The sequence below is a fragment of the Crotalus tigris genome, unplaced genomic scaffold, assembly GCF_016545835.1.
Source record: "Crotalus tigris isolate CLP2741 ecotype Arizona unplaced genomic scaffold, ASM1654583v1 scf7180000018427.649456, whole genome shotgun sequence".
NCBI lineage: Eukaryota > Metazoa > Chordata > Lepidosauria > Squamata > Viperidae > Crotalus > Crotalus tigris.
Genome location: NW_024096996.1, coordinates 614594 through 640203, shown reverse-complemented (window position 1 = coordinate 640203; position 25610 = coordinate 614594). Strand labels below are relative to the sequence as shown.

Sequence of the window (25610 nt, the reverse complement as noted above, 5' to 3'; positions counted from 1 at the left end):
AGCTGAGGAACACCTAAGTATAATTGTATGATCCTGGCCTCATTGCTGAAAACAAACACATTTCTGTACTGCAGAAATTGCATGTTCTAGAATAACTTGATGGAGTTCCATGAGAGATTAAGGGCAAAAAAGGAAGAGGAGAGGAGAGGAGAGGAGAGGAGAGGAGAGAAGAGAAGAGAAGAGAAGAGAAGAGAAGAGAAGAGAAGAGAAGAGAAGAGAAGAGAAGAGAAGAGAAGAGAAATTCATCTTGGGGCATCCATGGCATTTTTTTCTAAGGTATAGTGAAAAGGGTAGGAACTATTTTCCATGAAAAATGTCACAGCTGCCATTTCATGGGGTTCAGGAGATGATTCACAGCCCAAAATGTTTGAAAACCCCTGGCTCAAAAATATATTTTACTGTGATCAGTGATGTTTGCTACCCAAAAATCATACCTAGGGCAATACTAATTTATACAAGCTTTTAGGAAGCATGCAAGGAGGTTGCTCACTGCAGAAGGAGAGAAGCAACCTAGAACTAAGGAGAAATTTCCTAACAGTGAGAACAATTAAGTAGCCTTCAGAACATATATAAAGATTGTTTGAAATATGATTTGTTCTTTAGTCAATGGCCTGTGAACCATCCAATCCAAGTTCTTAACAGCAAGGTGCTTGGCATATATCTTGCTAACAGTGCTGATGGGTTGGTAATTAGCTAAAAAATTCCAATTGTATTTTTAAATAAATGAGAGACAATTAAGGCAAGGATTATTCTGAATTCACAAGTAAACTGGACCGGAAACATGACTAGATGAATTAACAGAATCTTGTAAGTCTGAAGGAACAAACTTCCTACCAGCACATTTCTCTTGCACTTGAAGGCAGGACAAGAAGCAATGGATGGAAACTAACCAAAGAGAGAAGCAATCTAGAACTAAGGAGAAACTTCCTGACAGTTAGAACAATTAATCAATGGAACAACCTGCCTCCAGAAGTTGTGAATGCTCCAGAACTGGAAGTTTTTAAGAAGAGACTGGACAGCCATTTGTCTGAAATGGTATAGGGTTTCCTGCCTGAGCAGGGGGTTGGACCAGATGACCTCCAAGTCCCTTCCAACTTTTTATTTTTATTATTATTATTACTATTATTGTTGTTATTGTTGCTGTTGACTGATTGTTTCCTGTACAGCATCTCTTTCCTTCTTTCCCCAAGGTCATCTGCATATTTCATTACATTGGGCATGACGGTGATAATTGATTAAAAAAAATAATTAAAAATCCCTAAAATCTATAGAGATGGAAGAATGTAACTGTTTTGTGCAGAGATTACATTGCTGTTATGCTATCCTTATAGAGCTACACTTAACAATAATTATAATCTCTTTTCTCAGAATTGAAACACCTTCCCAAAGATTGGTTATTAATGTATACACATGAATTCATTCCTTCATTTTAGATTTTATCTTGTAAATAAGGTTAAAGGAAACATGGTACTTAGCAGTATAGTAAGCAAAATTAAATAAGAACCTCCAATAAATAAAGCAATGTAAAATGAATAACAATGGCATTTTAAATATTCTCTAATTCTCTTTTGTCTTCTTACCAATTCCCAAAATGTTACATGATAAGAGTTAAATTTACTCTCCTTAAAAAAATGAAGGCTTCATTTTTTATTAGCTGGATTCAACTGGGATCCCAACATAATTTGTCCAATAATTTTAATCATTTTCTGATAGGATTATTTCAGTTCTTTCACCATTCTGAACGTCCTGCTGTGTACATGCTCCAGTTTATCTCCTTTCTTGAAAGAATTGAACACAACTCTCCTGATATGACCAGACTAGTGCAGAATAAAATACAGTTATTATATCTTATGAACAGAATGCTATATTTCCATGAATACAGGATAAGATAATCTTCAAATGACTTATTTGCACAATTAGCACAACCTCCAGCAATTATCAATCAAGGCAGATTAAATCAAATTTATTCAACTACGGTCATTGACCAGATAACCAAATAATAATAATAATACTAAGAAAAGTAATGACCAAATATAACAAAATAGTGTAATGGTCATATAAACTCCCTAAATTAGATTATAAAAATCAGAGAGAGGGAAAAAATAGAATAAGAATAAAATAAGACGGAATAAAACAATATCAAATAAGATGAAATAGAAATTGAATAAATTAAAAATGCAATGCGGTAGAAGAAAAAAAAGGCATTTCACAGTGTCACCATCGTTGCTTTCATGATGCCTTTTAATGCAAATCACTACCAATAACAGCTTAGCAACACTTTTGTTGATTGTAGTTCCAATCTGTGCAAAGAAAAGATAACAGATTTGGTTACTGTTAGGAAGCAGTAAGGATAGACCTGCTGTGTAGAAAGGGCAGTGAAAAAATACATGTAAAAAGGTCTCAAGAGAATGAGGTCCTCCTCATCTGTTACTGCTGAGGGTAAGACACAAATCAAAGAAAAGGCTTTTCAGTGTGTTGGGCAAACAAGAAACAGTGTGCAAGTACTAAAAGGTTTCTGAGTTAGAATTCACCACTGAAAGTTGGCTATAGCACCCACATCCATTTGCCATACAATACCAAAGATTGGTAGATTTTGTCTTTAGTTCTCTCTAATCCAAAGTAGAAAAAAACTGCATCCATTTCACTTAAATACGCCCTACTAACTTGATGTTAGATTTGAGATAATAGTTATAGGTACTGCACTCAAGCCGAATATTTTCAATAACAGATAATAGAATAATAGAATTGGAAGGGACCTTGGAGGTCTTCTAGTCCAACCCCCTGCTTTAAGCAGGAGACCCTATACCATTTCAGACAAGTGAGTGTCCAGTCTCTTCTTATGGAGCACCCACAGCTTCTAAAGGCCAGCTGTTCCACTGGTTAATTGTTCTCACTGTTAGGAAGTTTCTCCTTAATTCCAAGTTGCTTCTCTCTATGGTTTCCATCCATTACATCTTGTCTTGCCTTCTGGCTTTGGAAAATAAATTAACCCCCTCCCCTTTGTGGCAGCCCCTCAAATTATGGAATCGTACTATCATGACACATCTAGTCCTTCTTTTTACTAGATTAGAAGTATCCAGTTCCTGCAACCGTTCTTCATATGTTTTAGCCTCCAGCCCCTAATCATATTCGTTGTTCTTCTAAGCACTCTTTCCAGAGTCTCAACATCTTTTTAATAGTATGGTGACCAAAACTGGATGCAGTATTCTAAGTGTAGTCTTACTAAGGCTTTAAAATGTGGTACTAGTACTTCATGTGATCTTGATTCTTTCCCTCTATTAATAAAATTTAGGATTGCCTTGGCCACCTTAAAACTGACTCTTCATTGGGGTAAGGATGTGAGTGTATGTGCTTGTGCCCTGTCATCTGCAAGCAACCTCTCATATGCCAGTCCTAAATATTTATAATAATATGCCGCAGCACAGCACTGAGGACAGAGCATCATTATGGCAGAAATTACTGTATGGCAGTACAGTATTTATATTTAAAACCAGACCCAATTCAGTCTTAGATCCTGGTGCTGTTCTTAAGACCCATCAATGGAAAATAAATTGCTTCAGAATCCACCTTTAATCAAAAGATTTCTGGCAAATGTGAAGCTAGTTTCTTTTTAATTATTATGTGCATGCTTTCATATCACCTCTACTTTTCCTCATTTATTTGAGAAATGAGAGCAAAGTTCCTGAAGCTAAAGAAGTAATCTTATTGAATATTTAGGTGTTCTTTTTATATATAGGAAAGGCTTATATGTTTGCTGGGCATTTGTCTGCTAAATAAATCAAAGATCATTAATTCATGGGAAATAATTCCAGATCTCATCACTTAAGCTATATTGCAGCATTTTTTTTTAAAGTAAAACCTGCATAACTATGGATTCATGTGCATTCACTGAGACATGCATTCATGACAAGCAAGAAGCCATAAGAGACAATTATTTGGATTTAAGCTGATAAAGGCTTAAATCCTGTATGCTAGGACTGGTGCCCTCTAGAACAGTGCTGCAAAACTATGATCACATGTGAGTGTTAAGATCCCTTTTTAAAAATTGACAATAGATTACAATATTAATGCAAAAAATAATAATCTAGGGTAGAATTATATTAGCAAAGAAAACTTTGCATGTCCAACTTGAATCCTGGTGGCTTTAATTCCTTTAAGAATATATATGTTTAAATCAAATTTAGTTTTTGTCCTGGCTTCGTGCATTTTTTTTTTATTGAAAAGTTTTATAAAAGTTACAATATACACCCCAAAGCCCACCCACCCTAACCCCCCCTCTCCCTCCCCCACTTCCCAGAGCTGAGTACAGGGTTACAAATATAATAATCATACTCTAACTAACATTAACCAACTATATAAATAACCAAGTCCATAATGTGCTTTAATTCCCCTTTAACATAAATATAAACAAATTAAAAGTAAACATAATAATATAAACAAGTTAATATCCTAATTATTAAACAATACAATATCCAAATTGTTAAACAATACTAATACTAAAAATAATAATAAAACTAATAAAAATTTTACTATAATAAACTATTAATAATAATAATACTCTAAAATTTACTCATAAACTAGATGGAATTTTTTAGTCCCATATTTATTCTGAATATAATCTATCCATCTTCTCCAGACCGAAATGTATCTTTCCTGTGAGTGATCCTTCAGATAAGCAGAAATCTTAGCCATTTCTGCTAAATTTGACACCTTAAGCGTCCATTCTTCTATAGTAGGCAAACAATCCTTCTTCCAATATTGCCCTACCAATAACCTTGCAGCTGTTATCAAACTCAACATCAAGTTAGATTCTTTCACAATCTACAATAACACCCAATAAAAATAACTGTGGGGTAAACTTTATCTTTCTCCTGAAAATCTTTTGAATGTTCCACCAAATCTTAATCCAGAAAGCTTTAATATTTCTACAAGTCCACCAGATATGAAAATAAATAGCATCAATGCTACCACATCTCCAACATTTGGGCTGTAAATTAGGATACATACAAGACAACTTTTTAGGATCCAGATGCCATCTATAAAACATTTTGTAAAAATTTTCTCTTAAATTTTGGGCCTGGGTAAATTTTACATTTCTAATCCAAATTACCTCCCATATATCCAATGGAATCGGTTCTTGAATATTTTGAGCCCAATTTACCATACAATCTTTAATTAACTCCATTTCCGAATCCAATTCTATTAAAACATTATAAATTCTCTTTATATGTGCTCGATTTTGATCTTTAATCTATTTTACTAAATTCTCATCCATTAAAGTAATACCAACCTTTTGATCTAACTTCCACCTAGCCAACAATTGATTATACTGTAACCAAGACTGTACAATATTTTCTTGCTTTAACTCAACTAACGGTTTTAATTGCCAATCATTCCCTACCTATCTAAGTAATTCCTTATAAGAAATCCTATCCAAATTCCCACCCATAGATACCCCCTCTATCAAGTGTCCAGGAATTCCCCAGATTGGTATTTTATAATTTAACTTATAATAATACTTCTTCCAGACACGCAATAAAGCACTTCTTAAAATATGAGATTTAAAAGCCTGATCAACTTTTTTGTTATAAATTAAGTATGCATACCACCCATATAATAAATCCCATCACTCAAGATGAAGTATACTTTTATTTGTTAAATTAAGCCAATCACTAACCAATGTTAAAACCACCGCATCATAGTATAATTTCAAATTAGGTGCATTAAGTCCTCCTCTTTCCCGTGCATCTTGTAAGATCTTAAATTTAATTTTTGGTTTTTTCCCCGCCCAGATAAATTTATTAATACCCTTCTGTCATTCATCCAAATTGGCATCTTTTTTCAAAATAGGTATCATTTGAAACAAGAAAAGAAACTTTGGTAGAACATTCATTTTAACAGCTGCAATTTTCCCCAACAAAGATAATTGTAATTTTTTCCAATTGTTTAAATCCTTTTGTACTTTTAATCATAATATCTCATAATTATTTTTATACAATTTTACATTAGAAGCTGTAATATATACTCCCAGATATTTAACCTTTTTCACTATTTCAAAACCTGTCAATTTAACTAACATTTCCTTTTCCTTCATAGTCATATTTTTAGATAATATTTTAGTCTTATTATTATTTACCTTAAAACCAGAAACTTTCCCATACTGAGTTATAATTTCCATCAAATCTATAACCGATTGAATCGGTTGAGATAGTGTCACAACCAAGTCATCCACAAAAGCTCTCAACCTATATTCATTCTTTTTTATTTTTATTCCCTTTATTATAGTTGAGTCACGAATTTTAATCAGTATCTTCGTGCATTTTTTTATCCTGGTCTCATCTGGCCTCATCCTTTGTCTTGATTTGGAAAAAAATCTAGTAGCTAAAAATTGTTAACTAAATATACAATGATCTCTATTTATGACTGGCTATTGGAACTAACAATAGGGCAGATGAGCCACAAAGCCTTAGGAGCTGCATATAAGAGATGGAATTCCCAAGGTAAAGATATTGAAGTATCACAGCAAGACATATTGTAAAAAGTATCCCGAGAGGGGAAACTATGGATGCTACAGAAGCTGATCAATGTGGGAAGGGTGCCAGTATGAGCCTTACTTAGCAACAAAGATGCTGTCACATTCCACTAGGTCAGAGATGCAAGTTGCTGAAGTAATTTACATACTTGTCACGGTCCCTATGCATGTCATTTAAAGACCAGTCTGGCATTCAAACCTCCCCCCCTCCCCCCTATTTTCAGTTGTTGCTATGCAAAGTAATCTAGCGATATGTGTGCTGAATTCTAGGCTTTGGATTGTGCTGAAGAAATTGGTTGCTAGATTATATACACAATAGTGGCCAAAATTGTGGAAACCTTTTGGAAAAAGTGTATTTTTGAGGTTTGATGGCAAATAACACCACTTTTTTTGGAGTAGTACCATAAAATTATATATCAATGGAAAGATAATTTAATCAAGACTGTAATGCAACAAGTTTGTTCAATTATCTGTACTGTATTCTATGAAAAGTTATAGCCAAATAACCAGAAAAAGGAAGCACAACTTGCTGAGGTTGATATCAGGTAGCTTTCCTTCATCTGATTGCAGCCAATGAGCATGAGTGTTTAGAGAGCCAATCAGGTATCATCTTGTTTTGGTAATGAGCCAATCAGATCACAGTTGGATTCAGTTATTGATGTCATGTATTGAAGCTGAGAGAATGATATTTGTCAGTGTGTTATGTGATTGCTATCAAGTTGGTCGGGGTTTCTTGTATTCTTTCATTTAATGAACTTGTAAAATGTAATAAAATTAAAGTAATGGTGCAAAAAGTTGACTGGTCGCCCAGAAAGTGATGTGAAATAGTATTATTAAGTAAACAAGGGTATAGTTATAAAGAAATTAGAAGAAAAATTGGTGGAAACTTAACCAAAGGTGGCATTTCTACTGTATCCTTTTCCCCAAAGGTTTCCACAATTCTGGCCACTACTGTATATTATATTGTATCTAAATGGTATCAGCATAGCACATAATGGTCTGCCTCTGTATATATATGAGGCAGGCTATTATGTGCTGTGCTGATACTATTTAGAAACATCTCAGGTGATTGTCTGTGGAGATTCTCAGTCATTTATGCAATCATCTGAGGTCATCCCAAAGGTGCTTTTTCAAAAGGCAACTGGACTTTGTTTTTCCTTAAAGATGTTTTGCTTCTCATCCAAGAAGTTTCTTCAATTCTGAAGAGAACTGAACAGAACTGGAGAAGTTTCTTGGATGAGAAGCAAAATGTCTTTAAAAAAAATATGTCCAGTTGCCTTTTGAAAAAGCACCTTTGGGATGACCTCAGATGATTGCATAAATTGGCGGATAACCAGCTTTCTGCAGGTCCTTGTGTATCACGAGAGGCAGCTTCTAAATTTTCATCATGTTTCAGTATTAATGTTACGGCAGTGTAGTAGCTTTAGACGAAGCATGAATTTCGTACCTGGGCACAAGGCTGAAGTAACATTGATTGTGATTCTGGAGGAATACTGGTGGGCAAATGTCTTAACCTTTCAGCAGTTTTCCTTCCATCATCTCGGTATACTTCTTGATGAGTTACAGGTGTTGGAGTTGGAGACAGTCCTATAGTGGTTCTCTTCTTTCCACAAATATGTGGGGTAGGGTGGGGTGACCATTGATCTCATGCCCACTTCCTTGTGGAGTGTCTCAGGGCTCATTGTTCTCCCCACTCCTATTTACATCTATATAAACATCTGGGAAAGGTCAAACAACAGCATAGGGTGAGATATCTTTTTTTAAAAAGTTACATTTTATTAAGATTTATTTTCATAGAATAAAAGACAAATGAGAAAAAAGAAAAGAGATAAAAATAAGAGCATGCAAGTGCAATTGAGAGAGAAAAAAATTAAAATTAAAAAAATACATGAATGACTTCTGATCTTCTTTTCAATAGATAGTTTTAGTACAATCTTACTGTCCCTCCTCCTTCTCCAATGTTATACAAGTTCCTTCAGCTCCTCATGTAATCCATGTCTTTCTGAATCTGCAAATCCATAAATCATCATTTCAATTCTTTCATCTTTCAGCAAAAAAAAATCCATATAAAATTTCCAGCTGAGGGTAAGTTATCATCCATATGCTGATGATGCTAAGCTATAAATCTCTGCTCCAGGCCAGTCAACAATGCTGGGGAGACTGTCCTGGGGTGTGAAGGCTATGGGTCTCCATGGGGAAGAACTGGCTTCAACTCAACCTTAACAAGATAGAATGCTTCTGGGTTTGAGGGCTTCCTGGACCCAATGATATTCTATCCTTAAGTCTAAATGGCTTACCCTGTCATAGACAGACCTGATGCACAATTTGGGGGTTCTTGTGGATTCATGTCTACTGCTCAAGGAGCAAATGGGCTCTATGGATAGGAAACTTTACACAACTTCAGGTTCTTTGCCAATTGTACTCTTTCCTAGATCATGAGCATTGCACATAGTCAGTCGTGCTTTGGTCTCCTCCTGATTGGATTACTGTAATGTGCTCTATATGAGGCTATCCTTGAAGAATATTGCAAATAGTACTGAAATGTGGACACACAAACAATGATAGGTGTGCTTTAGTATGACTATGTTACAACTCTGCTTTGCAAGCTATAGTGGCACTCAATAGGCTTCCAGGTGCAATTCAAAGTGCTATTTGTCACTTTTATGGCATAAGGCTAGGATATTGGAAGGAGTGCATTTCTACAGTTGATCCGCATCAGGTCTGACAGGAGATACGTGCTCTGGGTTTCATCCAGAGCAGGGGTGTCCAACGCTGGCAATTTAAAACTTGTGAACTTCAACTCCCAGAATTCCCCATCCCCCAAAATTTTGGGAGATGGGGAATTCTGGGCGTTGAAGCCCACAAGTCTTAAAGTTGCCAAGGTATCCCTGATTAAGAGTGTTATCTATTTGGAACATCCTTTCCCTGAAACTTGGCTGGTCTTTCAAGAGGCTCTTAAGAGCTTGTTATTCTCCCAGGTCTTGGGAGGTTAGGTGCACCTCTGGGATAATGTTAGTATATTGATGATGGTAATCCCTGTTTTTGTTTTATTCTTATTGTGGACTTTTTACTTATTGTTGTACTGATGTTTTTAACAGTCTTCATTGCTCAGAGGTGCTTATATGAGATGGGCAGCCCTAAAAATTGAACAAGATCAATTAATCAAATATAATTTGGAAAGTCTGCTGTCATACAAAACAACCCTCTGGGGTTTGGGGCTATGTACGTACAGAATGGGACAACTCGCCATGGACAACTTATCATGGGACAACTTGCCGCAGGACAAATCAATAATTCAATTTAATTATTTTAAATAAATAAATAAATATTTTTAATTTTTGTCATTCACATTTCATTTTGTCTCTCCTTTTGCATCATTTCTTTAATTATTCTATTCCACCATTTCTTCTGTATTAGTGTAACTCTTCTTGTGCAGCAAGTTGTCCTACTGTGAGTTGGCCATGGTGAGTTGGCCGTGGCAAGTTGGCCGTGGTGAGTTGCCCTAGACCCGTGTATGTAGGCTATGACCAGCCTTCCTCAACCTACTGGCCTCCAAATGTGTTCAAGATGAATGCTTGCTATCTGAAGATAATGCATGGGGAAGCTCAACACATCTGGAAGACAACAAGTTGCAGAAAGCTGGTCAAAACTGCTAATAAACCATTCTAATTTGCCAAATAATTTGCTAGCAACTGAGAATGTTTGTGTTGATTTGTTTGTTTTCATATTCCATTTTATTATTTTTAAAAAAACAGAAGTGGCTTTACTTGCCAACCTAAAAAAGGATCTTTAATAGTTCTTTACAAAACTGGGATGCTATAGACTGGAGTTTGGCAGATGCTCTGCTAAAATTATGTAGTGCTAACCCAGAAGCAGTCAGTCTTGAGCGAACATATTGATGAATTAAACATGGTACAGCTGCAGTGTTTGCTTTAGATGTCTGCCGTAATGACTGGATTAACCATAAAGTAAACATAAAGATTCCAAGTTTATAATATTGATTTCCAATGTGATCAGTGTTGTTCACATAGTCATTACTTCAATTAAACACTGAGTCATTTAAACAGATGTACATTTTCCTCCCCTTAAGTGCTTCCCTTACTTTTATTTCCCTGGGCAGAACAGCAATTAGGCTTTCAAGTCTGGGAATTTGTGTTTCTCTGCACCTGGCCTGTTTTAGAAATCAAGAGTTAAAATCATCTCGGTATTTATCTACAATAAAAAGAAATGACCATTCACTGCAATTCAGATCAAAGCCTTCCACAGAAGGATTCAAATGGCAGTTTTTACACAACTGATGTGCAAATCCTCTTAAAGTTAAAATATATAACATAGCATAGTTAAATGCTTTGGTTTGCTTTAAATGAAACATCAAGAAATCACATGTTCAACACAATGTGTTGGGCAGAGCAATCAAAGGCAACAATTCAGCATGTCAGCATAATTGATACTCTTCAACTATTTTCTTTGACTTCTTATTAAAGGCCCTGCCTTCATTCTTTTTAGTTTAAACCCCCCCAACACTTTTTTAGGAGTTTAATTCCCAAGATGAATATTTATTATTCTTATGAGTAAATGAGTTGTAACTGACATTGGTTCAAATATTAGATTTGCTATTTGAACCAGAGGCTACAGATCTGGATGTAGGGAGGAGTATATTCTATATTTGACCATAAAATTTGATGAAGTCAAATTGACTTAGTACTGGAAAAAGAGACATTTTCCAATGATACCAGACCAGAAAGAAAACCTGAGGAATATGCAGCAATAGCAAAAGTAACAACCTACATTCAGAAGAGAAGCATGCCAAATTTAAGCAAAAATGGCTCCCCTAGTTATCATATATCACACAAGACAAATTTAGACACCATTTTTAAGGGCAAAATAACTTACTGTAGTAAGAAATAATTCCAGTGCTTATAAATATATCTATTGGAAGTTTTAGTTGAAGTACAATGCAATGGAATTTGAAATCAAATAGTTTTCCAGTAATGCTTTGATTTTTTTCTAAGAGTGTTTTATTGGTTTTCTTTTTCTTCTTTTTCCCCTTGGTTTCTTTCTTTTTTCCTATTTATCATATGCATTCTTCCTCTGGACAATTATAAATAGTGGATGATGTTAAAATCAGTCAAGATTAGCATAGGTAGCATCCTCTATAATCCAAATATCCCTTCCCTTCTCCTCTCTTCTCCTCTCCTCTCCTCATTGTTTGTATCATATCTTTGAGAATAATGATCTTCCTAAAGTGGCCTACAAGTATTGTGAATAACCATATATATAAAAATATAAACCATATATATAAACCATATATATAAAAATAAAAGAATAACAGAGTTGAAAGGGACCTTGGAGGTCTTTTAGTCCAATCCCCTGCTCAGGCAGGAAACCCTATAACATTTCAGACAAATGGTTGTCCAATCTTGTCTTAAAATTCTTCAGTGTTGGAGCACCTACAAGTTCTGGAGGCAAGTTGTTTCATTGATTAATTGCTCTGTCAGGAAATTTCTCCTTTTCTAGGTTGCTTCTCTCTTTGATTAGTTTCCATTCTTGTCCTGCCTTCAAGTGCCTTGGAGAATAGGATGATCCCCTCTTCTTTGTGTCAGCTTCTTAGATATTGGAACACTGCTATCATATCACCCCTCGTCCTTCTCTTCATTAAATTAGATATACCCAATTCCAGCAACCGTTCCTTATATGTTTTAGCCTCCAGTCCCCTAATCATCTTTGTTGCTCTTCTCTGCACTCTTTCTAGAATCTCAACATCTTTTTTACATTGTGGCAACCAAAACGGAATGCAATATTCTAAGTGTGGTCTTATCAAGGCATTATAAAGTGATATTAACACTTCACGTGATCTTGATTTTATCCCTCTATTAATGCAGCCTAGATTGAGTTGGCTTTTTTGGCAGCTGAAGCACACTGCTTATATTTAGATGATTGTCCACTAGGATTCCAAGATCCCACTCATAGTTACTACTGTTGAGCCATCTACCATCTATTCTGTAATTGTGCATTTAGTTTTTCTTGCCTAAATGTAAAACCTTACTTTTCTGTACATTGAATTTCATTTTATTAGATAGGGCCCAATATTCAAGTCTGTCAAGATCCTTCTGTATTTTGAACCTATCATCTGGAGTGTTGGCTATTCCTGCCAGCTTGGTGTTGTCTGTAAATTTGATGAGTTCCCCTTCTATCCCCTCATCCAAATCATTGATGAATATGTTGAAGAGTACTGGACCTAAAACAGAGCCTTAGAATACCCCACTGTTCACTTCTCTCCATGTAGATACAGTTCCATTAAGGACTATACGTTGAGCACAGTTGGTCAGCCAATTACAAATCCATCTGGTGATGATGGATTTTTCCATTGTTTCTATATAAACAATTAGATATGGCAGTAGATATAATGGCTGTACTTTAAAGAAGGAAGAGTCTAGCTGATTCAACTTCCACTGTGTCTCTTCATCGTACCATAAGAGGAAGTTCTGGTCAATATGAACCTTTGAAGCATTGTCTAGAAATTGAAATTGACTCCACAAGAAGACTAAAACTATATTGTGATAGGCTCTATTAATAGGATCTTGTATGTCTGCCTTTCCTTCCTTATATCACAGTAAGTCGGGAAAGAGCCAGCCTAGTTCTTTTCCTGTCTACTTTCCCAAAGCTTAAGCAATGGTTCTGCCCTTGCTACTTTTGTAATGGCTTCTGACAGTTGCCCTCAAGGTCATCCCCATATAGCCTCAGACCAAGTACTTCAAAGAATCTTGTCCTCAACAACATGAGAATCCATTAGAACTTCATAATTAATTAATTTGTTGGATATTGCCATTTCAGTTTCTTTTTGCATATGGTTCTTTTGCATATTTCTCTTTTCAAAATTGCAATTAAATATTTTTAAATCGGGATCAACATGGAGATCCACCGTGGACCAAATATTTTTCTTCTAAACATGCTAGAAGTACAATTGTCTTTGTTTTATTCCCAGAATAATAAAGAAAAGATAATTGCTTTGTTTTCTTACTTCAGTTGGGTTTTGACTGGGAAAGAAGACTCAATAGGTGGCCTTCATTTGTATGCACAGTTCTATAGTCAAATGAGCAAATCTGCTTGTGCATTGGTTAAGAGATTTTCTACATGAGTTGTAGTCCATTATGCAAACTGAATATAGAACTCTGACAGACAAATTAATTTACAGTTAGTATTTTTCAAACTGACTTCTGCATTCCCCATCTCCACATATTTATTTATTTGGCATATAGCATATCATACATGGACTAGCAATATACAGTACTAACATTTCATCTAGGATAGTAGAACCCAATAAAATATAAATGTTAAAAAGAACTATGTTCAAATACCAATGTCTAGGCCCTCTAACTATTGAAATGCAGCATCATTTATATTTTAAAAAATGAGACCATATGCTGTCAGCTTACAGTTGGTCACAATGTGATCTACAATTTAGTGTGGGACCCCATCAAGTTCCCCATAGGTTTATGAGTTAAACCTGTTTTTAAAAAAACATAAAACAATAAAGAAGCCACATATAATTTGCAACCCAGGTGAAAATGATGGATCAACACAACTATTGCACAGGTTAAATGACACATTGAAATTCCTAGATCCTGGAATAAAAACACATATTTGGCCTTATGGAAGGTTAACAGGGCCAGGGACCATCTAATTCTGGGAAAGGATGTTGAAAAGAGCCTGTGCCATGACATAAAATGTTCTTTAATGAAATGTGGACTCAGATAAAATAGAATTAAAACATAGTGTGCATATAAACCTTTTGGAAGGGAGTGAAAATTATTTGGATGGATTTACCATATTTTTTTTTATTAATCTGGATTTTAGGATTTCCAGAAATTTGTCAATCTACTGTTGTGGTTCTTTTTAATAATAGCTTAATAAATTAGGATACCTATTCTTAAATTACATATTGCAAAAAAGCTTTCATTTTATACATTTATACAGTTTATTTCTGGTTGCAAAATTTATTCCATGCTAAAATGAACTAGGATATATGATCTTGATTCATATTTGCTTAAAATGTAGTCATAATCAGAATTATTAGAATAAATCCCATGGCATATTTTAATACAGTGTCTCATGATGTTTCTTAAGGGCTCATAGTTGATGGCTTATGTTCTCAAATTCCTTATTCAGAGTTTTCTATAATCTTATTTCAAAGAATGATGGCTTTCCTTCCAATACATTTGTCATTATATTTGTTGCTGGATTTGGGATAGATTGGATTTCAGAGCAGGAACGCTACGTGCATATTGGTATGAAATAATGCTAGTTAAATATAAAATTTACATTTGCTGTGTAGTGTAATGCTTCAGGCAAATTCAATTGTTTATCCATGCAGACTGTTTTATCGAAGTGAAAAACACAAATATATACTGTGCAATCCAGTGCACAATTGCCTTATCCCCATTTTGCTACAACACACAAAAAATCATGCTGTTATCCTATTTGCCCTTTTGGATTTTATCTTTTATTTCATTTCTGCTAGCTCTGATGACCTGCAGTTGCCCTTGATTCTTTTGCTCCCCTCCCATATGTTCAGCGAAGCTCCTTTCTTGTCAGCCAATTATCCATCTACATATTTCATCTCTAATAAAAGCCATAACTGCAATGCTATTGGATTTGCCCTGCCGTTTAATGACCCTTTTATTATTGCATGTACTTTTCCTCTGTTTATTTTCCCATTTGAAATCATTTTTAGGAGAAGCTGTAATGTGTGTCCTTCAGAAAAGATTTGGGTGCCAAGCGTGATCAGTACATATATTAGCTCTTTTCAGTTGTTCTGGGTAGAATTCCTTGGAGATGAGTCTCAACCTGATTTATTACTGTTGCATAGGTTCATAATAAAGTTAATTTTATCTTGCGTTCTCATGAAACATGTGAACTGCGCAAAAACCTGCACAAAATTTGAAAAGGAAGCCTGAGGACAATGAATTTGATCCCCTTTAGGTAATAGCAAATAGAGTAGTCTAGAGCAGTGCTTCTCAATCTTAGCAGCTTTAAGATTTGTGGACTATGTGGACTCCCAGAATTGCCCAGATGAAGTCCACTCTTCTTAAAGTTGCTGAGAAATGCTGGGCTAGAGAGTTCGGCTGCCGGCATAGCTGATACTACTTGTGTTGGATCACTGAAATGAAGGGATATTGCAATATACTCTTTTCCCTATAAAGTCCCTCAATCCCATTTGAAGCCTGTGTGGCCGCAACTGTACCAACAGCTGGTGTCCTAACAATTTTGAACAACGCTTACACATTTCGAAAGAATATTACTGCTGTTTTTAAATGATAGTTCTCAGACCATCTTGTAAGATTTGCTTAAATTTTAACTGCAAAGTAAAACATATGTTTACATTCTCACAATACTTGAGAATACCAGGTCATAGTTCAGGCTTCTTTGAATATCTCTTCAAGTCACTGCAGGCATAGAATCCCTTTCAGGTCTCTGCATCTCTACCATCTGAGTCTTTAGAAAGCAATGTAGACTGTGGGCATTTCCAAATGGAATGTTTTTTACTCTGTTCCACATCCCAGTCCCTCCCACTCAACTGGAGGCCAACCTTGGTTCATCTTCACTGCAACTGTCATAAATATGAATCAGCAGTTAAGTATCTGAGTTTTGCTCACCTGACTATGGAGACGCTGCAATGGTCGTAAGTGTGAAAAACAGTCATATGTCACTTTTTTCACTGCCATTGTAAAGTAAAATAAGGAGCCATATTGTTGGGGCCAATATGCTGACTCTGTAAACTGCTTAGAGAGGGCTATAAACCACTGTGAAGTGGTGTATAAGTCTAAGTGCTATTGCTATGTTAGACAACATGGAGACTAAAGCACAGTCTTGCAGAACCTCAGCATATAAATACCATGTAGTTGACAACTAACTGCTGAGTATCATCTGGAAGGAGCCAGATGAGGGGAGCTACTGCAAGGTTCTAAGATATTCAGAGCTTCTTTTAACAATAGCAATAGCACTTGGACTTATATACTGCTTCACAATGCTTTACAGCTGTCTTAAGCAGTTTATAGAGTCAGCATACTGTTTATTGCCTCCAACAAGTTGCATCTTCGGAAGGAGGGAAGGCTGAGTCAACCTTGGGCCAGCAAGAATCAAACTGCTGGCTGTCAGCAGAATTAGGCTGCAATACTGCATTCTGACCACTGTGCCACCATGGCTTTATTACAGTATCTTGGCTGCAAGTTGTGAAGAAGCCCAGTCCAGAAGAATAAATACAATGTCACTTTCCCTTCCCAGCAAAGTTAATGCCATGGACCACCAAGGCAATTTCAGTGCCAAAACCAGTCCAAACTCTTGATTGAAATGAATCAAGAAAATTATTCTTGAGAGAAGAGACTTTCAGATTTCTCTCCAATTGATCATTTACTTTATTTCATTCTCTAGTGATCTTCACCCCAGGCTTGTCAGTCCCCATAGTACAATCTCCCTTTTTAATGTTTCTGCTCAGTATTATTCATTCTTCAGTGCTTTGGGAGATATACTGCCAAATTTTGAGACTCTGAGGATTGAAATGGATACAAGAACAAGGTGGGGGGGGGAATCCTTTCAAAGTGCTATTTTGGGAGTTGCAGGAAAGTGAATGTCAATAAAAGGAGCATTGAGATATTTGTGCAACAGGGTGTGATTTGATCACTCCATCTATTCAAATGCATTTCTATGAGCTTAATTTATGTGGGCAAAAGACATAGAAAGTGCATGAATGGAATCTGTGCTCCTTGATTAATTCCCAGCTCTCCTAGGTTACTCCATGCATCAGTGCATACCTACCCATAACTTCCAAAATGTCTATCAAGACTCAAAACGGAATATAAAATTATTCTGTGTCAGAGAGAGAAGCAGGATTGTCTTCGGGGGAAGAAGAAAATTAAAAAAGGCTGTCATAATACAAAAGTGTCACTTACGTCAATAACAACTGTGAGTCTTGGAGGCCTTCTTACAAAATAGGTACAGGTAATCCTCAACTTACAACTGGTCTTTGCACATACAACTGTCCCAGCAACCCCATGGTCGCATGATCAAAATTCGGGTGCTTGGCAACTGGGATGTACAGTATTTATAATGGTTGCAGCATCTCAGGGATAGGTAATCACCATTTATGAACTTCCCAGCGGTCCTCCGATAAGCATAGTCAATGGGAGGGAGCTGGATTTGCTTAATAACCACTTAATTCACTTAACAATTGCAGTGATTCTTGTAACAAAGGTCGAAAAATGGGGCAACAGCTTTGCTTAAAAGCAGAAAATCTAGTCCTAATATTGGTTGTACGTCTAAGACTACCTTCATAGCAAGATGTAGCAGTGCAAGATTTGGGAACTGAAGGGAGCCTTCTGGGATGCTTAGAGGGGTGGTGGGGATGACAACTTCTTTGCCTGCAGAACATGAAGAAAAGATGTAGTATTGTGTGTCTGTGTGTTGTGTTTGGTTTGGTACACTTAAGGAAAATGGTGGTGGTTTTTCCTGCTGGGTGGGAGAGAAAAAAGAAGCCTACAGATCTTGAAGCTTGCCATCTTGAATCTGTTCTGAATTAAATCTGTTAAGAAAGAACCATTCTCTGTGCTCGTTGCTGAAGCAGAATTCAGCTCAATCATGGGAGCAGCATAATATAAATTCTACATTTCTGCCAACTCATAGACAGTGGGAATGCATGTTAATGCAACATGTGGAAATCAGCTGGATGTTGTTTTTTTTATAGTGTTGCTACAGTAATTGCATATCCATTCTTCCAAAGAGCTCGGTTAATTGGGCCAGTTGGCCTTCATACTTTCCTTTGTCTGTTTTAGACTTTTATCCTCACTCTTTGCAACTGTTTCACAGCTTATGATTATTCCATTTTCTGGGGCTCATTTCCTCTGACTTATGGATGCCTGCCTTCCTTACTTCCTGGATTCACACTATTTTGAATGGTAATTAACATTTGCTGATTTGATTTCTGCATCTCCAGAGCCTAGTTCAGACAGAACCCACTGCTTATGTGATCCTTCTGTTTGGTGAAAATGTGGACATCTATGCTTCTCTGAACATCTATCATGAGGACATATTCTCCCCTATCATGGGGAATGCATCCATATTTCGACACTCAACCAGTGTCTGGAAATGAATGAATCAGAAGCTTGAATAAAATGCATCCAAATCACAGATTCCCTACTGTTGACATTGCAGTCCATGGAGCTTAATGTAAAAAAGATTATCGAAGATGTTGTCCAGGGCTGGTAGCTGAAATCCGACAATATTCTGGGCAATTTTAATGATTCTCTGTAGAGCTTTTTTGTCCCCTACAGAGCTACTTCCATACCATGCAAGAATGCCGTATGCCAGGACACTCTCAATGGTGCTGTGATAGTAGGACAGAAGTAAATGCTGAGATAAATTTATCTTCCTGAGCATTCTCAGGAAGTACAGCCTCTTCTGTGCCTTCTTCACAAGCATGTTAGCATTCATAGTCCATGAGAGGTCCTCCGAGATATAAGTGCCCAGAAATTTAAAACTACCCACCCTCTCCACCTCCTCACCATTTATGTACAATGGTAGATGTACATCTGTCTTCCTCCTGAAGTCAATTATAAGTTCTTTAGTTTTTGTGGTGTTAAGTTTGAGGTTATTTTCATTACACCACAATGTCAGCCCTTGTACCTTCTTCCTGTAAGCAGACTCATTGTTCTTATTAATGAGCTCCACCACTGTTGTGTCATCCGCAAATTTAATAATTGTGTTGGTGTTATACAGTGGGGTGCAGTCATACGTGTACAAGGAATAAGCACACAACCCTGGGGGGCTCCTGTGCTTAATATCAGAGTAGAGGAATGGTGAGATCCCATCCTTACTGACTGTGGCCTACCTATCAGAAAATCCCTAATCTACAAGCAAATCCTCTGATTTATACCCAAATTGGACATTTTAAAAAACAACCTGTTGGGTAAAATGGTGTTAAAAGCAGAGCTATAATCCACAAATAACAACCTTGCATGTGTCCCCTGTTGTTCCAAGTGATTCAATACAGTATGGACAACAAGAGACATAGCATCATCAGTTGATCTATTACCCCTATATGCAAATTGGTATGGGTCCAAAGTAGATGGAAGACTAACCTTAATATAGTTCAACACCAGCCTCTCAAAACATTTCATAACAACAGATGTTAAAGCTACTGGTCTATAATCATTAAGCGATACCACTACTGTCTGCTTAGGAACTGGCACTATAATAGATGTCTTCAGGCAGGTAGGGATAGAGCACTGCGACAGGGATAGATTGAAAATATCCATGAACACTTCAGCTAGCTCTGCAGCGCAGTCCCTGACAACTCATCCCAGAATTCCATCAGGCCCAGCTGCCTTCCAGATATTAACATTCTGGAAAGTGCATCTCACATCAGAGATCTGCAGTAGAAGTGGTTGTCTATCAATGGTAGATGTTAATGGTGCACTATCAGTAGTAAATGCTGGAATGATGGTCGTTCCTGTGTCCACCTCAAAATGGCTGAATTGATTTAGCTACTCAGCCAAAGAGTCACTACTCCCAGGCAAACTATTTTTATTATTTTGTCCTGTGATTTGTCGCAGACCTTGCCATACACGACCAGAGTCTGAGTTCTCAAAAAGATGTTCAATCCTCCATCTGTATGTAGATTTAGTGTCCTTGATGCCCCTTTTCAATTTAGCTCTTGCCTCGCTATACTGTAGCGCATCACTAGAATGGAAAGCAGCATTTCTTGCTCTTAATAAAAGACACACTTTTCTATTTATCCAGGGCTTGTTGTTAGAGAACACCCGTACTTGTCTGTGTTAGTGACAACATCTTTTAATGTAAAACAGTACTGTTGAAGTGTAAATGTCAACATTGTTCTCTTCAAACAGTGCCCAATCAGTATCCCAAAACAATCTTGAAGTTGCTCCGATGCATCCGCTGGCCACATCTATATTTCTCTAATTGATGGTCTAATTCTGTTGACAAGAGGTCTATATGATGGGATCAAGAACACAGATATCTGATCTGACTGTCCCAGGTGGGGTAAAGGCATAGTCCTGTATCCATGCATGATGTTACTATATACTTGATCCAAGGTATTTTTCCCTCTAGTGGGACAGTCTACGTACTGATAGAACGTAGGGAGGACAGTCTTTAATTTGGCTTGATTGAAATCACCTGCAACCACCAGCACTCCATCCGGGTAGGCCTGTTGCTGTTTGCTAATAGCAATTAACAGGTAACTCATGGCTGTGCTCATGTTAGCATCAGGAGGTATATATACTACAGTTATCACAATATTAAACTCACCAGGCAGATAAAAGGGGCAGCATTTCACTGCCAAGTATTCTAAATCAGGAGAACAGTGAGTGTCCATTATTTTAACATTTGTGCTCCAGTTGTTATTTATGTAAACACAAAGTCCCCCTCCTCTGCTCTTCCCAGAGACCATGGTTCTATCCGCTCGATAAACTGAGTGTCCTGGTAATTCAATAGCCTCTCCTGGAATGGTAGGGTCAAGCCACGTCTCTGTAAAGACCATGACACAGCAGTCCCGAATGTTTTTCTGCAGAGAGATAGTAAGTTCCAGCTCCTCAATCTTATTAGGGAGAGATCTAACCTTTGAAACAAAAAGACTTGGCAATGCAGGCTTATGAGGATTTTTTCCTAACCTTACACACAGTCCGGCTCTACAGCCTCATTTCTGCCTGCGTTTCCTTCTCCTTTGTTTCCTTTGCTCTCTAGCAGGGTGAGTAACCCACGGTATCATTCTAAACAGCTCAGCTGGAATGTTGTAGTTTGAGACTCCTTCTATTACTTGCTGCATTTTAATAGGGAAAGACTTGAGACATTCATGGATAGTAGGTGCTATAGTGTGGGATTTCAGGTGTGGTTAAATTATGTAGACTTTTTTAGAGATGTTATAGAACTAAATGTCTGCCTTTGCAGTAAAGATGGCAAAATTGTAGCACAAGACTGACTCAGCCATGGAAATACATTGCTCAAGAAACAAACACAGAGACTTCCCCAAATCTCAAATTTAGGATCTCCAGGTTTCAACTTAGAGGCACATCTCTTCCTTCTAAAGCTGAAGAGACAAAAGTGAAGCCTCTGTCCATATTTTCCTAGTCCAGTTCCATCTTTTCCTCCTTCTTTGGCAGCTTTCTAACAGAGCAATAGAAGAAGCCATAAGTTATACAATCTGATCACACATTTTGAATTAAAGGCAGAAACTCTAAGTTGCAACCTTGGAAGTTAAACAAAAAAGGAAGCAGGCTTACTGTTCTATAATTAATTTCTTAATTAGTAATAAACATTATGAATGCGAGCAGTGCAGTGGCCTAGAGGTGGAGCTCTCACCTCACAATCAGGAGGCTGTGAGTTCAATCCTAGGTAGTGGCAGATATTTCTCTCTCTGGGTGCAATGAGTTATTATTTGCTGTGATCTCCATATAGGCATCAGGAAGAGCATCCAGGCATTAAATGCTCAGCTCCATTCAGTTGCCCTAACTCCATCCCAAAGCAAGGGATTTCAGGGTTGTTAAAAGAAAAAAAATGAATGCAATCTTATTTCTAATTAATTAATATTATTAATGTATTCAGCTTATTCAGATCTCATCTTTACACTCAGTTTAAGGATCACAGTCTACCAAGCTAAGTGATTCTCACTTATTATTTAAAAAAAATGGCAAAGATAGTGGAAAATTCTATTTTGCATTCAGGATTTGCTTCTTGGGCAACTATTCTGGAAAACTACATTTGTAATATTAAGGATATATTTAAAAGAACAAGTTATGCTTTAATATAGTACAAAATTTGAGCTTGGTAAAATTGCAATCATTTATTGATTAAAATGTTAATTAAAATTGTTCACTTCATGCTTCTTGTACCTTATTGACCAGTGAAGCTATAATGAGAACTACAGAAATGGAATTTATAGTCTGAAATCATTTGCAAAACAGCCATTTTGTATTAAGTGTACTTAAAAGTCAATGGAAATATGTTACATAAATACAATATTTATGAAACAATTGATTGAGATAAAACAAGAGTTCTGCAGAGACCTAACTGATGCTGAATTAAAAATATGACATCTTAGGAGGAAAAAAACCCTGTTTATTTGCTTTTCAGTAGTCATACATTTTGCAGAATAAGAACATGTTTTTCATTTGGAATGTGACAGTCAGATTTTCAAATTTTTGCCAAGATCAACACAAATGCTAAGTACATTAATTATGGATCTAGTTGTTTCAGAAATAGTCTTCTTTTATTTAAACTGAGCTTTTTTCTTCTTCCAGAAAATTTTTCTGAGTGCTGCAAATGAGGAAGAAATATTTTCACACCTGGGCTTGGATTACCTTGAACCCTGGGAAAGAAATGCCTAAAGAAATTTTTAATAAGGTTACACCATTTCACTGTTTCAAAGCAAAGTTTTACTTACCTGAAAAGCATATCTTTATTATTAGTTAGGGAAAAAGATCTTAAATACATTGTGAATATTTGTTGTAGGTGTGGATTTCCTTAGAATAGTTGGCAATTGATATTTTGAAATGTTTCTTTTGTTCTAATTTCCTGCTCTTGTGACAACCACACAATCAAAAGGAAGGGATTGGCAGGAAGTCATAATGAGACTGCTAAATCATGCAGATAACATATTTCAAAATGAATGTCTGTGGAGTGACTTTCAACCTGGCACCCTCCAGATTAACCTCCAGATGCAGCTTTTAGAATTCCTGCCCTCTAAGGCATATCTGGAAGGCCCAAATAATAGAACCCTATCCTACTGCATTTTCAGCTTATTAATGTTTAATGTTTTCTTGTTTTCAGTTTTAATAACTAATCGAACAAGAAAAAAAATTGGTCATTATGCAAAAATAATTAATACCCAGAAATACTCTAATTTTAACTATTCCAAATATCTTTATGCAAACCAATATACAAAAAAAGAACTCATGGTTTGCTATCATAATATAAATGCTACCATTTCGTAAAGAGATTAGTTTGGTTAATGGAACTTTTACTAATTTGAAAGTTATATACTAACTTTTCTATTAATGCAGTGGTCCAAATCCTCCCCCTTTCTATCTCTGTCTCTCTGTTTCTGTAAGCAATTCTTTTAGTACAGAATGGATGCTTGAACTTATTTATTTCAGAAAGGCTGAGTACAGTACGAGAGACCTTTTGTCATAGTGAAATACGATAAATACAGGTGATTTTATTCAGAGATAAACCTGGTCAATATTAAATTATAACTGATTGATCACGCTGATTACTCAGACATGTAACAAATTGATTGACTGCTATTCCTAGCACAGTATTGTTCTTTTCCAGGACTTGCTTATGGATCTGTCACAGGGGCATCATCATGGAAAGTCAATCAAGATGGCATCTACAACCACATTATCAACCCTGCAACCATTCAAAACTAACTTTCTTGCACATGTTGATGTCACATGCGTGGACAAAGGGGCATGTTAACCACAGGGTCCTGGCTATCCTCTTGACGTCTTTGACTCTTCTGCAAACATGGCTGTTGCCAATTGCTTTCACTCTTCCCCCCACTCGTCCTTCATGGACATTCATGCCCAAGGTGGAAACATAGTTTGGCAGAATAAAAAACAAAATATAGTGGACAAAAATTCAAGATCATGCCTGCAACCATGCAACTGAAGTTCTAGCATTTTGCATGCATCTAGATGCAAAAAAAAAAAAAAAAAAGGATTGAGGGTGTTGATTTTGTGGGGATGTGATTACTGTCTCAAAATTTTGAGTAGTTCCTTTGTTCAATCTTTCATATAACCCAACTGAAGAACCTATGGCTGGCTGGGGAATTCTGGGAGTTGAAGTCCACATGTCCTAAAGTTGCCAAGGCTGGAAAACCCAGATATACACCAATAGAATATCATAATAAGTTATGATCTGAATCATCATGCTAAAAGTCTTAGAATCTAAATTTGAATGCAAAACAGATTTTAAAATTAGGGATAAGTCCAAGACAGATCAACAACAATAAGAAAATCACAGTTTACTGAGATACATGTTGACAGCCTTGAGGGTAAACTTAGCACAACATTGGAAAAGGGATGCATCACCATTGAGAATGTAAACTTGGAGATTAGGCAGCAATGGCAAAATTAACAGCATATATTCATAATAGAGGTTTGGCCAAATTTAAGCAGGAATGGTGTCCATGTACATTATATATTATCCAGCATGGCAAACTGAAACATATGGAGCATAGTTTTAAAGGGGGAAATAATTGGCTAAAGAAGTAAAATTAGAAATATATGAAAATTTTGAATATTTTTAAATATTGAACATCAGGAGTATAACAAAGAAGAAGTTAGAATACATTCACTCAATAGTACTTTTACTAGCTTTTTTTTCTTTCCTTCCTCTTTTTTTAAAAAAGAGATTTATCTTTAAATAATAAAGTGGTGGACACATTGGTATTCAGCGAAAATCCTTTCACTTTTTGTTAAAAAGAACTTAACATATTCTGCTTTTTATAGTTAATCCTTCATCTATGATATATACTGAGTACTAACTGTACAACTTTTCAATTTCTCTGTCCCCCTACTGATATTATATATGTCATGCCTCCATTGGAGCTTGAATCTGCGGAGGAAAATGAGCTGGAACGGGACCCTATGGAGGTTGAGGGGGAGGTATCTGTGGCTGCAGAGGAATGTGGGGAAGAGCAGGCAGAGGCAGGCCAGGGCCCTTCAGGAGTGGGACAGGAGGAACAGGAGAGACAGAGTTCAGGCGATGAGCAAGGACCACCCCCACCTGATCCTAGAGCACGGAGAGTGGAGAGAAGGAGGGAACAACGCAGGCAGGCTCAACTACTCGGGAGGAGAGCATCCCACCACTCTCCACAAGGAACACCTGGAGAATGAGATTTAAGGAGATGCTGTGGGGAGAGGCATTTGTCAGGAACTAACACTTATTCCCTGGAGTTTTATGTGTGTTGTTGCTGATCTCTTGTTCTGTGACTTCTGCTTGGAAACTCTGACAATGTTGCTTGGATGTTTAAAGAACTCAGACTGCATTTTAGCTTCCCTTC

General features: G+C 36.6%; 1 protein-coding gene across 1 annotated transcript in view; it reads left to right on the top strand.

The window, feature by feature from the left end:
- LOC120312093 (DNA nucleotidylexotransferase-like) overlaps positions 1–25268 on the top strand; it is a gene marked incomplete at its 5' end in the record, with an annotated part of 31012 nt that extends 5744 nt beyond the window's left edge. The window contains 2 exons of the mRNA XM_039352356.1: positions 22843–22945; positions 23876–25268. Of these exons, the coding sequence (XP_039208290.1) occupies positions 22843–22929 (87 nt within the window). The remainder of the gene's footprint in view (positions 1–22842; positions 22946–23875) is intronic.
- Between the last annotated feature and the right edge of the window lie 342 nt (positions 25269–25610).